This window comes from Merops nubicus, unplaced genomic scaffold, assembly GCF_000691845.1.
Source record: "Merops nubicus isolate BGI_N331 unplaced genomic scaffold, ASM69184v1 scaffold378, whole genome shotgun sequence".
In the NCBI taxonomy this organism is placed as follows: domain Eukaryota; kingdom Metazoa; phylum Chordata; class Aves; order Coraciiformes; family Meropidae; genus Merops; species Merops nubicus.
The window spans coordinates 11,614-31,791 of record NW_008624871.1 but is presented as its reverse complement, the minus strand read 5'-3'; the positions used below and the strand labels follow the sequence as shown (position 1 = coordinate 31,791).

General features: G+C 39.2%; 1 protein-coding gene across 1 annotated transcript; it reads left to right on the top strand.

Annotated features, from left to right (window-relative positions):
• The first annotated feature begins 1,772 nt into the window (after positions 1-1,772).
• Positions 1,773-18,723, top strand: BEND5 (BEN domain containing 5). The gene is made up of 5 exons (XM_008945464.1): positions 1,773-1,916; positions 3,575-3,950; positions 10,202-10,350; positions 14,825-15,038; positions 18,563-18,723. Exons 1-5 carry the CDS (start codon positions 1,812-1,814, stop codon positions 18,721-18,723), a joined length of 1,005 nt encoding a protein of 334 aa, XP_008943712.1. The 5' UTR covers positions 1,773-1,811.
• Positions 18,724-20,178: the final 1,455 nt, after the last annotated feature.

Here is a 20,178-nt window from a genome sequence, read left to right as displayed (position 1 = left end):
CTTGAATAGCTATCACACAGTCACAGAATGGTAAGGGCTGGAGGGGACCTCTGGAGATTGCCTAGTCCAACCTCCCTGCCAAAGCAGAGTTGCTTAGGGCAGGTTACCTAGGAACCATCTGGGAGAGTTTTGAAAGTCCAGAGAAGGAGACTCCACAACCTCTCTGGGCAACCTGCTCCGGAGCTTTGTCACCCTCACTGTAGAGAAGCTTTTCCTGATACTCGTGCGGAACTTCCTGTGTTCCAGTTTGTGCCTGTTGCCCCTTTGCCCTGTGAATGGGCACCACTGAAAAGAGACTGGCCTTATCCTCTTGGCACCCACCCTTCAGATATTTATAAACATTGATCCAATCCCCTCTCAGCCTTCTCTTCTCTGGGCTATCAAGCCCCATGTCTCTCACCCTTTCCTTAGCACAGAGATGCTCTGGTTCCTTAATCAAGCCTTTTAGCCCTCCCTTGTACTCTCTCCAGTAGTTCCCTATCTCCCTCAAACTGGGGAGCCCAGTACTGGGCACAGGACTCTAGATGTGGCCTCACCAGGGCAGAGGTGAAGGGAAGGAGACTTTCCCTTGATCTGCTGGTCACACTCTTTTTAATGCACCTCAGGAGACCATTTGCCTTCTTGGCTATGATGTACATTGCTTGCTCATGGTGAATTTGCTGTCGACCAGGACTCCAAACTCCTCCTCTGTGGAGCTGATTTCCAGGAGGTCAACCCATGACCTGTACTGGTGCAGGGGGTTTTCCTCCCCAGACAAAGGACTCTACACTTGCCCTTGTTGAATTTCATGAGGTTACTCTCCACCCAACTCTTCAGCCTGTCCAAGTCTTGCTGAATGTCAGTGCAGCTCTGTGTCAGCCACTTGGCTGAGTTTCATATCATTAGCAGACTTGCTGAGGATATACTCCATCCCTTCATCCATGGTATTGCTGAAGCCAAGCTTGTGGACCTTTTAAGATCTTGTCTGCTCTGCAGGAATTTTACAGGTCATAGGCACATTTGAGGATACTACGCTTTGTAACCTATCCCATACCTTTTCAGGAGTATTAAAATATTGGAAACTTATTTCCAGAATAACATTTTGAAATGCTTAATTTTGAGATATATTTTCAGGCTTGAAAATACTTGAATTTTTTAAATTAGATTAAATACAAGCATTTATCGGCTTTGCATATCTAGAGGAAAAGGATTAGTACCATGAACTGATTAAATGGGGGTCATATAGTAATTTTGTTACAGATCTCGTCCTTACACAAGTTTTCTGTGATGGCCTGTTCTGCAGCATCCCCTTCTCCAGCCCTGCACTTTGCAGAACAGCAGAACCTACCAAGTTTATTGTCACTTGAAAATAGCAGAGCTTGCTAACTGCAGCAACAGATTATGAATATGAAAATACTGTTGGTAAACAAAGCAGTACAGATGGAGTTTATGAAGGTTGTTTTATTTACAGCATCTTTAACTCTTATTTTAGTGGTAGTGCAAGGTACTCATTGACACTTTTGATCACACGTGAGAATTTAGCTGGGTATTTTACAATACTTATTCTTGTGTTCAGTTTTTTTGATCTCCTGTTGCAACTAGAATTGTAAGTGTGCATCAGCTGAGTTACACCGTGGATTAATTTTATCAAGCTATTATGAGGGGATTGAAGCATGGACATTTCTGGGGGTTTGGTTTTTGTCTGTATTTTTTTTTTTTAAACTGGTCTTGCCTAAGTCATGTAGTATTTGGAAGTAAGAACACTGATTAATGTAACAATTTTATTTTTAATATACATTTTAGAGGACAAAACTGACCTTGAGAACAGTGTGATGCAGAAGAAAATTAAAATCCCCAAACTCTCTCTCAATCACGTAGAAGAAGCTGGGGAGGTTACAGATTATGGGGAAGAAGATGTGGAGCTTAGACACAGTAAGGTACTGAAGTCTTTTCTTTTTTCTTTTTCTTTTTTTTTTTTTTTTTCCTTTATTGTCCCTATTTTTTTTCCTTTCTTTTTTCTCTTTCTATTTTTTATTTCTTTTGTTTTTTAAGTGCTTGGGGCATATACAGATGTCATAGCTTAAGAATTCTAGGCCTGCTTTTGATCCTCTTAAAACAGTGTTTGGTGAAATTGGGTCAAATTGCGTATGGGTGTGGGATACAAGTTTTCAAAACCTGATCTATATACAATCAAACACTTTCCTGTTTATACTGCCTGTACTGTTTAATTGCCATTTGAGATTTTTGGGACACTGCCCTTCCACTTTGGCCCAGAATGCTTTATATGTCACCAGTTATGTGAATGTCGAGGAGCTGTTCCCAGTGGCACTTCTGACCTGTTGGTTTGGAATTGGAAGGGGTGCTCCAAGACTTCCCAACCCCAACAGTGGCTGAGAAGACAAACTGACAGGACTGCATCCCTCCGTTACAACTCCCTTGTTTGCTTTTTGGGTCCAGATGCCAGAAACCCACGATGTAAATTTTTTTTTTGTTTTTTTTTAATATCAAATAATTTCTTTAAAAGTCTGCCAACCTTCAGAACAAAAATGGTGCTCTGTGGCTTCATGTGTTTTTTCGCTGCAGGACTGATACTGGTATACTGGTATATTTCTTTATGATGAGCCAGCATATTTTTTTTCTATTTTTCTTTTTCTTTTTTTTTTTTTTTTTTTTTTGAACATGCATGGAGCAGACATAACATCAAATAATCTCATTTTCTGCCACATTACTCTTGGATGCTTTTTCCATATTTGGAAAAAGAAAACCTTGGGGACTGTTACCCATGCTGTCACATTTTAATACCACTATCCAGGCCCCAGAAAAGAGGTGTTCTTTAATTTGTACAGTTTGTGCGGATGACTGAAGGTAATTTTGTGTCAGGGGTTCAAAAGGCAGGAAGCCTCTGCAATGCAGTGTTAGTGCAGAAGGAACCAGCTGATGAGGGAGATGCGTCTGGATGATACATTCTGTCTCCAACTTTGGAGTTTTCAGTTCCCATTCAGTGTTTGCTGGAAGCATTAACTCAGTCGTTTGCATCAGCCAGTTGGGTGAACATGCTAGAGGAATAGTCCGAGAAGGTTTTGTCTCCCAGTGTAGGAAGGACAAGCCCTCTGTTCATGGACCAGCTTTGTTTGGCACGCTGCTCTCATCTCCAGTGTTGGTGCAGGTGGCAGACATAGCCCATAGGTGATTCTTTCTCTTACTTATTAGAAAACCGTAATAATATCAGAAAGCTAAATGTTACATGTAAAATTTAAAGGCAGAGAGATCCCGATTCACTTTTTTTAATAGGAATTATTATCTTTATATATGGAATCAAGTGATCTGTCTACACTGAACTTGCAAGTATTGCACAAATGCAGAAAGGCCTTTTCACTGCCTCAGAAGTTTGTATGTATAGTTACCTGAATTATACGTGCACAATAGTTATGATGTATATCCACAAAAATGTTAGGCAGAACATTTTTGCAGGCAGACTTTATCTTGGGTTTTTTTTGGAATACATGAATATGAGCAGTTTCCAAGTGTGTAGTGTTTTAACTTTATTGCATCTTGCTGCTCTCTTAACTTCTTTGTTTTTTATTGTAACATACAGAGACAAGATGGGAGGAAACAAAGTGAAGGTACACACAAAAGCATTGAAGCAGTTGTTGCTCGCCTTGAAAAACAGAATGGGATGAGTCTGAGTAATACTTCCAGCCCTGAGGAGGCTTTTATGGAGACTTCGGAAGGCATGAACAACATGGACGATGCTGTAGTTCCTCGGATACTCTATGAAGAATTGCTGAGGAGTTACCAACAGCAACAGGAAGAAATGAGACACATTCAACAGGAGCTGGAGAGAACGCGGAGGCAGCTTGTGCAACAGGCAAAGAAGCTAAAGGAGTATGGGGCACTCGTGTCAGAAATGAAAGAGCTCAGAGACTTGAACAGGAGACTCCAGGATGTACTGCTTCTAAGACTAGGTAGTGGTAAGTGCCGGACTTAAATGGGACTAGTTTTAATGAATTTTGCAAGCGTGATCAATAGTAATGGAAACGTATTTGAAGAATAGCAGTGGTTGTTAAACTGGACATTGAATGTTAAAAGGGTTTTCTGCTATGACTGTACAACATGTGTTGAATTTGTATGCTCTGTACGTCTGGGTTTTTCTTTAATGGTAGTGGAGGTCTTTGTGCTGGTGTGGTTGAATCAGAGTTCCGTTCTAAGCAGCTGTATTTTAAAGAGTCTCCAACCTTCCAGTATATGCGGAAAAAGATAATAAAGCATCATCTGCAAAATATATGTTCCAGCTTAAAAAGAAAAGAAAAGAAGAAAGAAAAGACAGTAGAATGAATATTTGGGCTAAAACTATTTTATTCCTTTCAGTTAGGGACTTTGGTTATTGTTATGTAAGTGACTGTGTTGTCTTCCATTTTCTCCCCCTCTTCCCATTAGGAACTCATTAGAATGTAATATATTCCTGAACTTCCCAGCAGTGGCTTTAAACAGCCACGCTATTTGAAAAATAATGGATTGTTAAAGACTAATTAAACTTTTTTTATTAGTGTCCCGTTTATCAACATTTGTTACAAAATGCAGGTTTGTGTAATTTGGATTTAAATTTTAAATATCTCGAGTCAATTGCTCCTTTGTTTTGATTTATAACAATTACTTAACCATTATGTTGGAATAAATGGGAAAAAAAAGACAAAATAAAAAGTTCATCCTTTTCATTGAAGATGGTACCCTTGGAATACCTTCAAATATCTTACTAATTTTATATTTGTTTGCTGTTAGAATGTGGTACTGCTGTGTTGAATATTTGCTCGGTGACTGAAACGTGGTTGAAATTTGTGCATCCATACTTAGCATGCTGTTTCTTATGTCTGCCCTTGTGTACCCAAAACCTTAATTTTTGCATGTAAATTGGATTCCTTGACTACTTGACTTGAACGAGTGCATGCAATTTGCATGTGGGTCTGAGTTACCTTCACGTACAAACCTGAACCCGAGAGAGCATGTGCCTGTGCTGGAGCATGTGTTAAAGGTGTGCCTGAGAGTTTGTAGCCAGGCCCTCAAAGCAGCACCTGGCCATTTAAACTGGGTGTTTGATTGTGAATGCTCATCATTGTTACGCTGTGCATAATTAAAATGTCATTACTTCTTATAAACCTTCTAGTTAACTTTTTTAATAAAACTCAATAGGCAAGGTTTACACAGTCTGAAAAACATGATGTGGTTGGCAGTAGATTACAATGAGCTTTCTTAGATTTTCCTTGGATGGAAAGATGTTTCTTCATTTGCAAGTAGTTAGCTGGAATTTATGTGAATGGGGCATCAGCCAGATGTTCATAGGCAATGGGGCTGAACGGTGTAAAATACCAATTTAGTTGGTAGACTTGACAGCAGTTTGAGTGGTGAGACCAGCAATGAAATGAAGACAGCTTCTGAATTGTCTCATTTCTTCCCTTTTAAGAAAGAAGGGATGTTTTTTTCAGTAGAGCCAAATCGAGAAAGCTTTGAAGGAAAAAAAAAAAAAAAGCAGAACCAAAACCAACCAACAAACAAACAAACAAAAACAAAACAAAACAAAACAAAACAAACAAACAAAAACAACCAACCAAAACCCAAAAAACTTTAAAACCTCTTGGAAAACTGGTGAATCTTCTCTAAATACTGGGCTTGAATTTTCATTGTGTCAGTCTGGCACCTGCTTTACAACTGAAAATAAACCTCGATTACAGTGAAGACAAGTTCTTATAACTTAATCACATACCAGGACAAATACAAATCATAGTTAACTTCCAAAAAATAATCCCATGTTTTTATTACTTGTATGGAACTTCTCATGGATGACAAAGGTAGAATTTGGCCCTGTGGGCTGGGTCCTTCACAGCTTGTGTGCTTCCTAAGACTCAGTGTATTTAACTGCTGGTAAATCTTGCCTTTCCTTGAAGCCTCATTCACAGCAGAGAAACAACCAGATTCTAGAAAGATCGGTGCAAAATTTCTGAGAGATTAGAAAGGCAGACATCTTCCACTAATTATAAATCAGGGAGTCTTGATAGTATGAAAAAGTGCTGCTTTTAATCAAGAAAACAGATATGTAAAGACTTCTTTAGTCTTCCTTACTTTGCTAGTTTATAAGTGAGGTATGTTTCGATATATGAATAATCTATGAAAATTGTTCCAAAAATAGATTACATCTTGAATTCATCTTCAGTTGTTGCAGCAATCTCTAAATGCAGAGGTTCACATTACAGGTAGCTTCTGTTATGCTGCTGTAACTTCTAGCAGCCTGGACTTAATGCCAACTAATTGAGTGGCTATTTCACTTTAGAGATTTCAAGGTTTGGGTCATGAGATGACAACTGGTTTGTGTTGGTGGATCAGCTGTGGGAAACATGTTTGAAACTTGCAGATCAGATACAGAACAACCTCCTGAGCTAACATTCAGTCATGTATTCAGTCTCCTGGCTTCCCATCACTACCTTGAGTGCAGTGAGCAGCTAGAAGTCAATGTATTCTGCCTTAGACCTAGGCCTTCATCTCTGCTACTGAACTAGAGCCTCTCTCTTGGGAAGAGTGAGGTTCTTAATCTTCCATGTGGCAACATTGAATTGCTCCTTGTTTTCAAAGAGCCTTGAAAGCAGATGTGGCAAGTGACAGCGGTGAAATCTGGGCTGGACCATGGGGATATACTAAAGCTTCTTTAAGGTTTTGATACACTGGTGCCCAACAGATCCCTTCTTGGAGAAGGCAGGCATTTGACCAGGGCTCTAGGGTTCAAAGCAGGGGGGAAACATGATGGCTGTCGTGGAAGAGGTTATGGTATCCCTCATCTGAGATCCCAGAAAAATGTGAGCAGCCGAAGCCTTTTGTCGCTAGCCTGCTTTAGGATCAGGACACCCTGTGATCACAGAACTTTGCAGTTTCTCTTTGTTCTGTTGCACCTGAAAACACACTAATTTCCCCTGGTTTTATCAATAGAGAGTAAGGTGATTTAGAGAATTAAATCACTGGCTCTCCCCTGCAGGTCTATCTTTGAATAGTCCTTGGATTGCAAAAGATAAGGATTTCAATAATGTCTTAAAAAAACCAGTTGTCTCCAGGGTAAGATCTGTGCATTTTACTGTGGTTGTATATGGCCAGAAGTAGTGAAGATCTATCAGGGATGATGTTTGGGTGGTGTTTGCTCCCTGATAGATACTGCATTTTCATATTGTATTGCTAAAAATCAGTGTCGCATTAAAATCAGGGAGTTTATTCACTCTCATTCATAAGCATTTTGAACACGCGCACACACCCCAAAGTGGTTATTTTTCAATCCCAGTTGAATTTCAATGATCAATTTTGCAGTTTCTTGGGACCGACGTGAGGATAGAGAAGAAAGAAATAGTATTTGTGTCTCACCACACATAAGGAATTTATTATTCTTCATCTTTTCTGGATTTGTTTGGCTTTTTGATGTAAACCAAGTCCAAGGCTTTTATTGAGTATGAGTGCAGGAAGTACCACATACATAATATTACCACCTCTCAGGTTACTGTTCTCATTCAGATTCTGGCAGACCACGTGGAAAAACAGCTTGCTGCTTCCAAGTGTATACTGAGCACTTCATCAGTTAATTTATTTTGGCTTCTTTACTAGTTTTTGAGTAGCATGTAGCCCAAGATGCATTTTCGAGGAAAAGGGGTGGTAAAGGGAAGCCTCTGACCTCTTCACCCTGCCCTTAAAGTTGCTGGTCTCTCAGATGTTATGGAAACTTTACAGTCAGAAGGAGAAAGATTTTGCAATAAAACGTTTGTTTCCTTCTTTGCATTCTGAAGAATTGCCTTTAGTTTTTATAATCCTTATTGTATAAGTACTATCATTGTTAAGCCTTTAGATAGCAGAATATGTAGTTCCGTACGTCCCATTCATCATCTTTAAAATAAGAGGCAGAGCATGAGAGCTACAGAGAGAGGGAACTGGGACGTGGTGCACAGTAAATTGGGCACACAACTCCCATCACAAGGGCAATAATGCAGGGTGATGTCTAATTCACAGCACGCCGGGTTGAAAATGCAGCCTTCAGGAGGTGGTGAACGTAGCTGTGAAGACAACCTAGTTAGAAGCAGTTTCTGTTTGGGAAGAAAAAAGTCAGTAGAGTATAAATGAAGATATTTTAAAATCTTTCTAAGCCATCAGTAAAGCGTGAATTGCAGTAGAATTTTGTCTGACTTGCTAGAGCTATGGTTATTGTGGCTTTTAATCAGCTGGTTTTCTTGGGGGACTCCGGAAACCAAAGCCCAGCTGTGTCAATATATGTCTATAAACAAAACAGTTAAAGCCTTCTAATTAGCAGGTAGTAAAGCGTTTAAACTGAGATAAACGTTTCCTTCTAGGAAGAAGGTGGTTGTGTGTAGACATCTTCCTGAAAGTGTCTTTCAAAGTATAAGAAAACTGAAAATAGCACTTTGTTATCTCTTCCTGAAGTAGCAGCTAAAAGGTCACTTCTGAAGTTCACCTGGCAATCACATCACTGCATCTGCTTGTTGAGGTGTGCCTACACCGAAATGTCTGCAGGCTTGGGGTGGCTTAGTCAGTCCAGGTCTTTCTCCCAGTCTGAATCAGTTTAGCAGTCTCAAGTTTAGAAAGTTTAGTTTGTCTTGGCCAAACCCTTGTATCTGCATGACAGCAGAGGTGCTTATTAAGATTACCATGAAATTACAATGCGGATGATATGGTTTTTGTGGTTTCTCCATTTGCAACATGCCTGCATTGCATGGCGCTCTTGAGACACTCTTGTTGGTGGCACTGCAGTATGGGGTTGGTGAGTTGCCAAGACAACTTCTACTTGTCATTGCTGAGTGTCAAGTGGCAGTCAGCTGAGAACATACGCCTAGAACGTAGGTGTGGAATAAGCTATAGGATAAATGTCAAGTGCTGGCAATGGAGAAAATGCTGATATCACTGTATAATCATCTCTAAATGAAACTGCACAAAGTAGGAGTGAATGCTTTGCCTGTCCAAGTTACAGGAACTATTTGAGATCCGTGACTCAAGATGTGAGTTCTGGTGCCAGTTTGACATGCAGAGTTAGATCCATCCGGGGCTCGGTCTGTGTGCACAAACACCGAGGAGGGATTCTGAACCATGATGGTGACCTCATTATTGAGTTGGCATTTGTTGAAGATGTCAGGGTTGGGCTACAGAGTGCTGCAGCACACTCAGCACCAACCTGGTACAATCTAATTCTTGTAAGTGAATTCTTATTGCTCTTGGAAATGACCGATTACCGTGGTGCCCAGGGTGTAAGCTGGCAACCCTGCTGTGTTAACGACCCACCATCCCTGCGTGGAACTTTAGTGACTGCTGGAGCTTCTTGTGATCCTAGAGACAGACATCAAGGGCCATTGATAGGCTTGGGGACGTGGCCTGTTCCTGGTGTAACCACTGCAATTAATGGAATAATGAAATCCAGTTCCCAACCTATTTTATTTTGTTCTTCTGTCTTTTTAGGAACGCTATATAAAATTGATCTGGAAAAGAAAAGTTGATGACTGACAAAATAATTATCCTCCCTTGAAGCCTCAAACATATGCTTAATAGTGTTGTGTTGTTTAATCTGTGCTGAATTTTTGTTGATTACATTCAAAATAAAAATCAATGTGTTGGATGGATTGGACAATCAAAATTCTAATTTATGTCGGTTTTTTAACCTTTCTATGCATGATACTTTAGCATAAGTAGCCTAAGCCTGTTTCATTTATAGCATTTTTGTAGATCCTCCCTATTTTTAATATTCCTCTGTTAAGGAGATTTAAAATTCCTATAAAATTTGCAATTCTATATGGATAATTTATGTAATTATCACAGTAAATTATGCAGGTTCCTGTGCAACTCTGTAGTAATTCTTATTTCAAGAATTACTATTGTTGCTTTTGACTTATAATTTCAGTGTCATTTGAACTTAATTTCTGTACTGTGCATCGAAGCAGTCTTACCCATATCTGTAACTGTTATTGAGAATAAAATTAGACAGTTAAATTAAGATTAAACATTTTGAAGTTGATAAAGCAGAATTACTTATCCTACTTTTATTTATTGACATTCAGAAGTAGGATTTTGGTTTAGACTCTTTCTCACTTTAAAATGAACATGATAAATGTGTTATTTTATGCTAACCATGGGTGATGAAGTGGTTGATTTCATGTTCTCTGTGATAGCAGACAGCTCTCTTTTCTTAACTGTCTAGGACCTGCCATTGAGCTTGAAAAAGTAAAAGCAGAATCAATTGAGCCTGAACCTGAGGTACAGAAGACCTTCAGTGAGGAAGCAAATACATCAACGTACTATCCTGCCCCTGTTCCAGTAATGGACAAGTATATTCTCGAGAATGGAAAGGTATTTTAAATTAAATATAGCATGAATAACTTGTAAATGTCCATCAGATGATTTTTCTTGTGGAATTTTCATGATCTCAGGGGTTTTCCATGGTAGCAGACTTCCTCAGTTTTCATAAAGGTATGCTATTAGGCTGAGGAAAATTATGAAATTACGCAAATATAAACCGCATAGAAGGTTATCCTCAGGGATGAGATTGCTGAATGCTGTGCAACACAAGGAATGGAGTTAATAACTGTACATGCACAGCAAATTGGCCTAGCCTTCAATTGGTGAGAAACGTAAATCCCACCTAGTATAGACCAGTTAGTAACCCACATTATGAAGTTACATCAGCCTGTTTAACAGAAATACTTTTTCCTAGAAGGTCTTTGATAGTAGTTTTCATGTGCTGTAGTCATACTGCAGAAAAGCCTTCAAGTTTTGGTTGGAGTCCAGTAGATAGCTATGAACCCCTGGAATCCTCCCTTGATTCTGGTAGAAGCTCTGCCATTGAATTGAGCTGATGGAGTGCCACTTTCCAGATACTTCTGTAAAGTTGATGAAATACCATCTAGCTACAGTTTGCCAGGATCTCTGCCTGATAGCTTTTCAGACTTCAGCATGTTCAGCACATTGTCCACTCATCTACCAAGGTCTGCTTTTATAGCTTGGGCCATTATCATTAAATGAACATTATCTTTCTTTTCCAAAAGTATATGTCCTTCAGAATGGCTCATGCAGATCCCATTTCTTAGATATGTATGGATTTGGTGCCATAATCAGAGAACCTCTGAGGAGGAAATGTCCCTTTCAGCTTTGGCGTGCAGTGGAATTGCTGATGGGATAGCATGAGATATTACATTTTCAGATCTGTGTTACAAGATTGACTGCACAAGTGTCTGTCATTCTTGAAGATGAGTTTGACATAATTGTTGAGGACAAAATGTGTGTGAAAAATAGTGTAATCTTGGCAGCTTGACAGGTATTTGGTTCAGATTGCTTTTCTTGTCTAATATATTTAACGTACGTTGTTTGCTTGTAAATTTTTTTTATATATTTGTGCAATGCAAACATAGCATGTATTACTGTGAGAGTTTGCTTTATCTGCCTTTTTTTTCTGCTTAAGGTCTGTGGGATAGGGCACGTCCTTTCATACTTGTATGCAGCTTTTCCCACACCTTTATTTCATCTGCCAGCTTCTTGGCACTTACGTTGCTGAAATTTTCTCTCTCTTTACAGATATTAATACCTCTTTAACTTTCCTTTTGTACATTTTTTCTCCAATTTGCCTATTTACTGGGGCTTCAGCCAGCTCAGATGCCAGAAGTGTGAACTAATAATGTGTTGGAGGTTGTTGTTTTTTTTTTTTTTTTTCAGTTTTCCTTACTTTCTTTCATTATTCCTTTATTGACATGCACCACTAGTGTAGCTGAAATACTTTTCTAGAAATCTTGTCCTTTGTGGCATCGGGTTTGATCTTAGGATTCTTTCAAAGGAGATAAATCTTTCCCCTCCAGAGGGAGAACACAGTTACTGAAAAAGAGCCTGTGACATTCATTTAGAGAAAAGAAAAGAAGGGGAAAAAGAAGGGAAAAAAATAGCTCATCTTCTGGGAAACATTTTAGATACAGGTTGCACATGTTAGCACAGTTATGGTGGTGAACTTTGCTTTGAATTTGCTGGTTTTTTTCTGTTGCGTTATGCTTGAAGGCTGATCCTGCAGTTGCTGAAATTAGGGGTAAAGTTCCCATTGATTTCTTCAAGCCGAGGGTCTGGCCCATGGGGCGGCTCTTCCAGCAAGGAGAACTGGCTTCTGTATCTGGAGTACAGTAAGCTTCCCATAGCCTTGGGAGTAGTAGGAAACAGTACTGAGGTTGTTCCACAGGGACGTAAACTGAGACATGGGCAGATGAAATTCCTTGCCATAACAGTGCTAGAAATAGGAAAAAGGGAGACAGAAGATTTCTGTGTCTGGCTGTCATATAGTTGCTTCTACCGTAGGTGTTTCATAGCGGTGATAACATTTTTTAAATAAATGAAGCATGTTCAAAGAGGATATGATCTGTCTGAATGAATCATAAATATTAAAAATACTTGCTGTAACTTGTTTTCTTTTAAGTAACTTAAGGCTAGTGAATAATGTAGTGGCTTAAGAGACTAAACAATCTTTAGCAAAGACAAACCCTAATTTTGGCAGAAGAAAATCAGATTCTTGATCAATTAGAGCAGTTTCTACAGCTAATGTACTGCAGACATCCCAAATTTGACAAATCACAACATTTCTGATCTCAATTATTTTCTAAGTAAATTACACTCACTTTTACAGATAACTTTTCCAAGATCAAACCAGAAGAACTGAATTATAGATATAACTCAATTGTTTTCTGAGCACAAAATGCTCGTTCTGATTGAAGTTGTTATACAGGATATGCAGACAGCACCAAAAGAGCACCAATTTAAAGCAATTAAGAGGCTTCACAACAGAGAAGGAGGAGGAAAAAAAGAAGGGATGTTCACATTGTGGTTGTTACCAGTTCCATTTCTGTCCTTTATGAAATCTAAATCCAGTGCAGACTTGTGAAAAGATTCTTAGAATCCCTTTAGTGGAGAAGATTTTGCAGGAGAGGCAGCTTGCTTTATGGTTGTATACTTTGAGGAAGTTAGACTTTTCATTTGTTATTTTATAGTGTAGCTGGTAGCCAAACCATTAATATTTTTCTATTTAAACAACTCGTTGCTTTTGAAGGATGCTGTTGTAATAAAAAATTTCTTCGGCTTATAGGCCTCATTAATAATTAAAGCAAGTTTCCATTTAAAGGAAAAATGGTATTTGGTTGAATACAGGCAGTAAAATTATGGGTGTATAAAATTTTACAGTAGCTTTGTCCAATTTTCATTGCATTTAATGGGACTTAACGTGACACTGTTCAGATCTGTGTAGGTAGCAGGCACAGTTTATGTAATGCCACATCAAAGGAGTAAAACCAAAAAAGCCAAGAGCAAAACAGTTAAGTCAAACAATCTCCTAATATAGTTTTGCCATAGAGCTTTAACAGGATGATTTATTTAATCATGAGGAGGCAGTAAGTTTTTATTAAAGGTTAGTGTTACATTGGATCAGATTTTAGAAACCTAAATTTTGGATATAACAATCTGATTAATACGTAATTTTGGTATTTTGCACTTTCAGAGATTATCTGAGAGTAAGTTGTGTCTTCTTCCTTTCCAGTGCAGCGAGCTCTCATCAGTAATTAGAATTCCTAGGTCATGCATTAGCTTGTTACGGTTGATGAGGAAGTGTGGGTCCAACCAAATGAAGTTCAACACCATGCAGACAAAGCTTTCTGTGTGCAGAGGTAGTTCAGGCGTCTGCACTGTCCTCCAGGACTTGGGGGCATGGACATGCCAGGTGCAAAACATTCTCAGTGGTTCCACCCAGGGCCAGCGTTCGCATCCTGACTGCACTCACGTCACACCCATACTGATGACCAGTGGAGTTTTTTCCCTTGCTGTTGCTCTGATGGTGTCCTGGTGGGACTAGCAGCCCAAGACCAAGAACCACAGATTCTCATTCTGTGTTCATCTGGAGCACTGGGAATCTTGGGGTGGAGAGCTGGTGTAGCTCTGTGGGAGTCCACCCAGTATAGTCAGTGCTGAGCAAGACCAAGAAACACAACTAGTCTGGAGCAGCTTCCTTTTGGAGACTCTCCAGTGGCCTCATGCTGCTTTTCCCAGTACCCGTATTATCCTGCTTTACCACTTCGGTTAGACATCTCTGCTCCCCATTGTCTAGATAGTGGAAAGTTTGTGAAGTTGCAGCAAAGAGTCGTTGCCTCACCACAAAACAGTCTTCATGTGGGTAGATTGATCTTACATGACAGGCAAACTTCATGATAGAAGTGGAGGTTTTACAAAGCTTCCAGACTCTCTTGGCTTATCGTGAAATTGGAGCTCTCAAAATCTCTTCCCCCCTTCTAGTTACTTTAAACAATCAGATGGAATTTTGCCAACAGGTACAGGATGCAACTTAGGAAGTATTTCCCTCTCTACTGCCTCCGAAATATGCTTTGGGTAAGGCCTGTTTCAGCTGGAGGGAAGCTTTCATATTAAAGGCGATGTGTCATCTTGCTCCTGAATTAGGCTGGTGCAACTGCTTGGTTTACATGCTGTGCATACCTTTGTAATACTGGATGTGTTTACTGTTTCCTCCTTCTATCTCTGTTCCTGACCATAGTCTTTGAAGGAGATAGGCTCTGTGGGGGGGAAAGCAGAGAGTAAGAAGGCTTGAATACAAAAAGGAACTATATTATATTAAGAAGTTGACTCGAACTCCTTGACCCACAAAGTTGGAGAAATTTCAGAATTAGGCAAAATGGATTTGTTCAGCCCTAATTACTGTTATTATAGTATCTAATATTAATGTTCCTACAGCACTTGGATACTGTTTTGTGCTACATACCATAGATAAGTTGTTATTATTACTACCTTCTAGGTCCATCTTGGCAGTGGAATTTGGGTAGATGAGGAGAAATGGCACCAGCTGCAAGTAACACAAGGAGATTCAAAGTATACAAAAAATCTAGCGGTTATGATTTGGGGAACAGATGTTCTCAAGAACAGAAGTGTCACAGGAGTTGCAACCAAAAAAAAGAAAGATGCCGTTCCCAAGCCACCTCTCTCACCTCACAAATTAAGCATTGTCAGAGGTAGGTTATTTGAAAACTTTTGCTTCCTGCTTTGGAGTTTAACCATTAATCACTGAGTTGAAAGATGCTTCTTTTCAGCTCATATAAAATTAACTGATTAAAAACTGTAATTCAGATTGCTATTGCATTGTGAAGTGCATATATATCCAGGAAAAGTAAAAACACATTGCAATAGCTGTTCACAGTGCAGGCCTTTACAGCTAAAGAGTTGTACACTGACTTCAGTAAGGTTCCAGAAGATCATCACTTTAAACCACTTGCAGGACAGGACTCTGAGCCTGGGGAACAACTCATTGTTCTGGAATTCATTTATAACATAATGATTTTTTAAAATGCATATATTCCTTTCAACAAGCCTAAGAGTAGCTTTACCACATTCTTTCATCCAGAATATAACCAACTCTGGCATGAGGCACAGAAACTATTATAGCTGTGAGTATAAACCTACGCATACCTTCAAAGGCCAGAAAGAATAGTTTTACCCTTTTAAGTGGAGAAAATGGAAATAGTAAAAAATAATTGTTGCACTTGGACTGGAACATGAACAGGAAGTGTGAATAGCTGACCTGTCTGGCAGGAGAAATTGCAGTGGCACTTTCAGTAGCTGCAAGCCCAAGTCCATGTGTGTAGCGCTTGGAGAGAGAGAAGACCTTCTTTATTTCAGATGAACAATCAATTTTAGTCCCTTTCTACCATCATACTTGTGTTTTGCATTCATTTCTGTCTCTCTTGGTATTTCTGGCTTCTTTTTTGAGTCAGAACTGAGTCGGGTCCTCATGAAACACATACCAAAATTGAATTTTTAGGTTTTGTGTCCATTCTAAATTGCATTAGGGTTGAAAGAAATCTCCCTATTTGACTGAGTTGCATTATTTTGCATTTTGTGTTCTTAGTTGCTATATGCTCTTAACCCCAAACTCTAAGAGCTGTTGTAATCTGCCTTGCAGGTACCACATTTTGGAAGTAAGAAATAGTGATTCCTTTTTGAGTGTGTTGCAAAGAACTTTCTAGTTTCCTTGCTGGAGGCTGTTGTTCCTTAGGGCTGCTGGCAAGGTTGCTTACCTGAGAATTTCCTCTTCTACTTGAGTCAGGGCCACTCCGTGTTTCTTGAGCCATTTAAATGGTAGCTTTCTTTAACCCCTCTTGTTCCCTTGTTTGGACTAAAGAGAGTTTGGGAGTATGCTCTGAAAGGTATATGGTGAGAGGCAGATGAGGCCCTTCCCTTTCTTCTCTTCCATACCTTTCTACTCACCAGCAATTCAGCTTTTCCCTATTTCCTTGGTTTTTTTCTGTGTTTTCTGCCATACTTTTGCTTCCAACCTCAACCCTCATTTAAATTCTACTGTTCCACACCCTGATTTTCCGTGTTCCTCATTCCAGTGTTTGTTTCACTTTGTCTTTGACTCCCTTTTTTGTTACACTCAAGACTGTACAATCTCCTCTTGAACCAGTTAAACTGCATGGCCAATGTTTGAGGTGGCAGCAGATAGGCTTCTTATATTGGTGGTACTGGGTAGCACATAACTGTGACTTTCCACGTTGTTGGTCCTTTGCGTTAATGTTAGCAGGTCTTGCCCCATCATGCCAGCAGTGTTTCCTGGAAAGCTGGAAGTGATTAAATAAGTTGTTCTGGAGAAGAAAACAAACCAAAACAAGTAGCAAGTAGACAAGTGGTGAAATGCGAGGGATTTAGAGTTTACATAGCAAATTGTTTGCATCGAGTATCACAGAAGGAGATAAAGCTCCTTGTTAGTCTTTGAGGTCTACTTGAATCCTTGATCCAGTCAGAAATATGAAGGGATGTCTGTATGCTCCTCTAAAGCCAAAAGACAAAGAAGGAGCAGAACCCCCAAATCACTCTTTGGAGCCCCCTAAGGCAGCATCCTTATGTGACTACTAAGCTGCTATTTCTGCAGCCCCTCTTAGAAACGGAAGATGAAAAACTGTGATGATCATGGATCAGTTGGGGCCACTGACTTTTAAAAATCACAGCTGATGAATGAGTTCTGTCAAGTGATTCTTTGCTTGACCTTGTGGCTAAACTAATAACATAGCCTGTCTTTCACTGGAAGCTCACCTTATTAGGTCTATCTCCCACAGCCTGGGAGTATTTCTGAGATTGTTGTAGTACAAGCTGATATCCTATAAACACACTGGATTTCTTCAGGTTCTCAGTGACGTGCCTCTTCTTATGTGTTGCAGTTCAAATCATAGCTCACTGAGGATCAGCATTTTGGCTGCCAGGCTGCATGCTGATTAATTGTATTTATTTTATATTCGCTATGTCTTACAACAGAAAATTCACGTTGTTTTAGATGATCTTATTCTGTGGACACAGGCTGACTTATCTAAACTAGATTTTTGAATGACAGCATTAGCTCTTAATGTGTCTAGTATCTCCAGCTTCTTAAAAATCCCTACTGTGTAGTATATAGTAAAGAAATTATAGAAAGTATGATGCATAAGCACTGTTATAAACCTTACTGATTCAAAATAATATTTTGTAAAACTTCGGAGAGCTTTCAAAATGAACTACAAAGCATGCATAGTACTTCATTTTCATAACTTTTTAATAGGACGCATTAGGAATGTTGTAAGCCGAGTTAATTAAGTGATAATCTCGATGGCTTTCTGTTTATGAAGCAATAAATGACTACTGGAATAGATTACTAGGCAAAGCAGAAGAGTTTAACCAGTTGGGTAAGCCTACACAAAAAAATACATCGTTCTGTTTATGAAAACAAAAATACCCAAAGCTGCCTCTTGCTGTGGAGGTGGGTGTGTTGCACTACTGCTGATTTCAGTAAGCTCTGCAGGATTCTGGCACCCAGCTGCCCGCTCCGTGAGGCAGAATCATCTCAACTTCCATTGTCCTCGTTGCTTTTACTGTTGCTCCCTTTTAGTATTCCAGTTAAGTTCACAAAGTGCAGCAAGATGACTCTTGACCTGAAAGATCTACTAGTAAAAGTGAAATAATACCCAGGGACAGGGCATCTGATAAAGCTGTAGATGTTAGTGTATGCTGAAATTATTTTAAAAATAAATCAGTTAATGTCTTCTACTGGTTACTGCTTTTCTTCCTAACCATTATCATTTACTTACTGCCTTGAAGGTGTGAAGGTAGGAGTGACTCACAGGGAACTGTAGGTAACAACAGTTCTGGTGAGACTGTACACCTGGGAAAAGGTTCTAAACATGCTGTGGAGATATGGACAAATACAAGAGCTAGGCAGGCAGGACTGATGCTGTACAAGGCTGGATTTAGCCTTGTTTCTGTATAGAAAGCCTGTTAATGTAGTCACAGTGTATCTTGAAGTTGGTCATGCCAAAGATTCAAGCCTGGTGAAAAATCTTGACTTTACCAAGATAGCCAGTGAATCAATGAAAGCTTCTGTTGTCTTGCAACAAATACACACAGTGCTTACTCAGTGCTGTCTCTTGAGTCCTTGGCTCAACACAGGGCTATGTTCTTTTCTAAAAATATCCTAATGGCTCTTTCCTTCTTTTTTTTTTTCTCTCCCCAGAATGTTTGTATGATAGAATAGCACAAGAAACTGTGGATGAAACTGAAATTGCACAGAGACTCTCCAAAGTCAACAAGTACATCTGTGAAAAAATCATGGATATCAATAAATCATGTAAAAATGAAGAAAGGAGGGAAAGTGCAAAGTACAATTTGCAATAAATTTCGGATTTTTAATAAAGTCTTAGTGTTTTACTTAAGTGTTGTTTTTTTCTTATTTGTGTGGCAGTTTTGCTGATGGGAGAAGCTGACTTGAAGCATTACTTTCCTTTTCTGATTCATTTTTTGAACGGATCTGTTAAAAGCCTTTCTATGGTGTAAACTGTTTTTAAATAATGTAAGATATATTGTAAGTCCACTCGCAATGAAACCATGAATTTTCCAAGTTTTTTCCAGTGTGGTACAGTATGTTACCTGCAGTTTTGTATATAGGTTGTGATTCTGCAATGGGCAACACCCATTTTGCCCACATTTTGTTTTACTGGAGTTAGTGGATCTAGTCTGCAGTGAGTATCTGCGTAGAGGGAAGAATTGTACTAAATCCACTTGGCTATTGAAAGGGGTTTTATTGTATTTTACAAGGTGTTTTTCTGAACTGAAATTTTAATAATTTGTTTCTATAAATCTTTGTTTTGATCTCTAACAATATATTTGGTCAAAAACACAGAAAGAATGCTTCTTTTTCACTTACTATCTTGTAGCTAGATCACCATTGCCATTATACTCTAAAAACCAGAAGTCCACAGCAAAGAACTGTTGGAAGTTGTAAAACCATGATAATTTATTTTTAAAAATAAACAAATTAAAACCTATTCTTTTTCAGGCACCAATGCACTTTTCAGATTTCTGGTTGTGGTACAAAGCTCTTCAGTATGTTCACATTACTGTTCTTGAAACACTATCTTCTTAGTGTATTTGTATTTTCAAGCAGTTTAAAGATCACAATATTATGGCAAGTTCATGTTTAATAGAAAATTTAGTACCAGTCTGTCCAGGTCCACAATTTGTCTTCGGATGCTTTTGGCACAAATTTAAATTATAAATAAAAACCATTTTCTACATTGTACTTAGACTTGCGATGCGAAGTTACAAGGAATAATTTGAATTATACCTTATTGTGTGCAAGTAAAAGAAAACAACCTGAAGACTTGTTTTGTGAAGGATTTTGAGAGAAAGGTGTGTAGAGGTGGCTTAGGGCCTGGACTGATCAGCTTCAAGGGTGTGTTATTTTAGTGATCTTAGTTATCCTTCTGTTTATTTTAGGCACATGGATGTGGTGATCTACCTTTCACACTGTCAGCTCCGGAGTGTCAGCAACTTTCTTTCCTACCACTGCAATTCTACTTCCTGTAGTTTGGAAAGATTTACTGTGTCCTCCCTGTAGCACTGGTATACCCTGTCCACCATGTGTGCTTAACCGATGTCTTAATCCAGGGCACAGCTATTTGTTTTATGCTTTCTAAAGTGCAATTTCACAACTGGCTTGTGCCAATCCCATGCCTTCCCTTAAACTAGCACTTGTGGCTGTGCGGATGAGTTGGATCTCACTGGTTTCCAAGGTTCCTTTCAGAAAGGCTGGTGCAAATAGCATGGGCCCAAGGAGCACTCATAGCGACG

Excerpts from the sequence above, each read along its gene's own strand:
- BEND5 (XM_008945464.1), top strand. The coding sequence starts at position 1,812 with ATGCAGAAGAAAATTAAAATCCCCAAACTCTCTCTCAATCACGTAGAA. Across the intron at positions 10,351-14,824 it reads ATATTCTCGAGAATGGAAAG|GTCCATCTTGGCAGTGGAAT; the intron begins GTATTTTAAATT and ends ACTACCTTCTAG. Across the intron at positions 15,039-18,562 it reads CAAATTAAGCATTGTCAGAG|AATGTTTGTATGATAGAATA; the intron begins GTAGGTTATTTG and ends TTCTCTCCCCAG.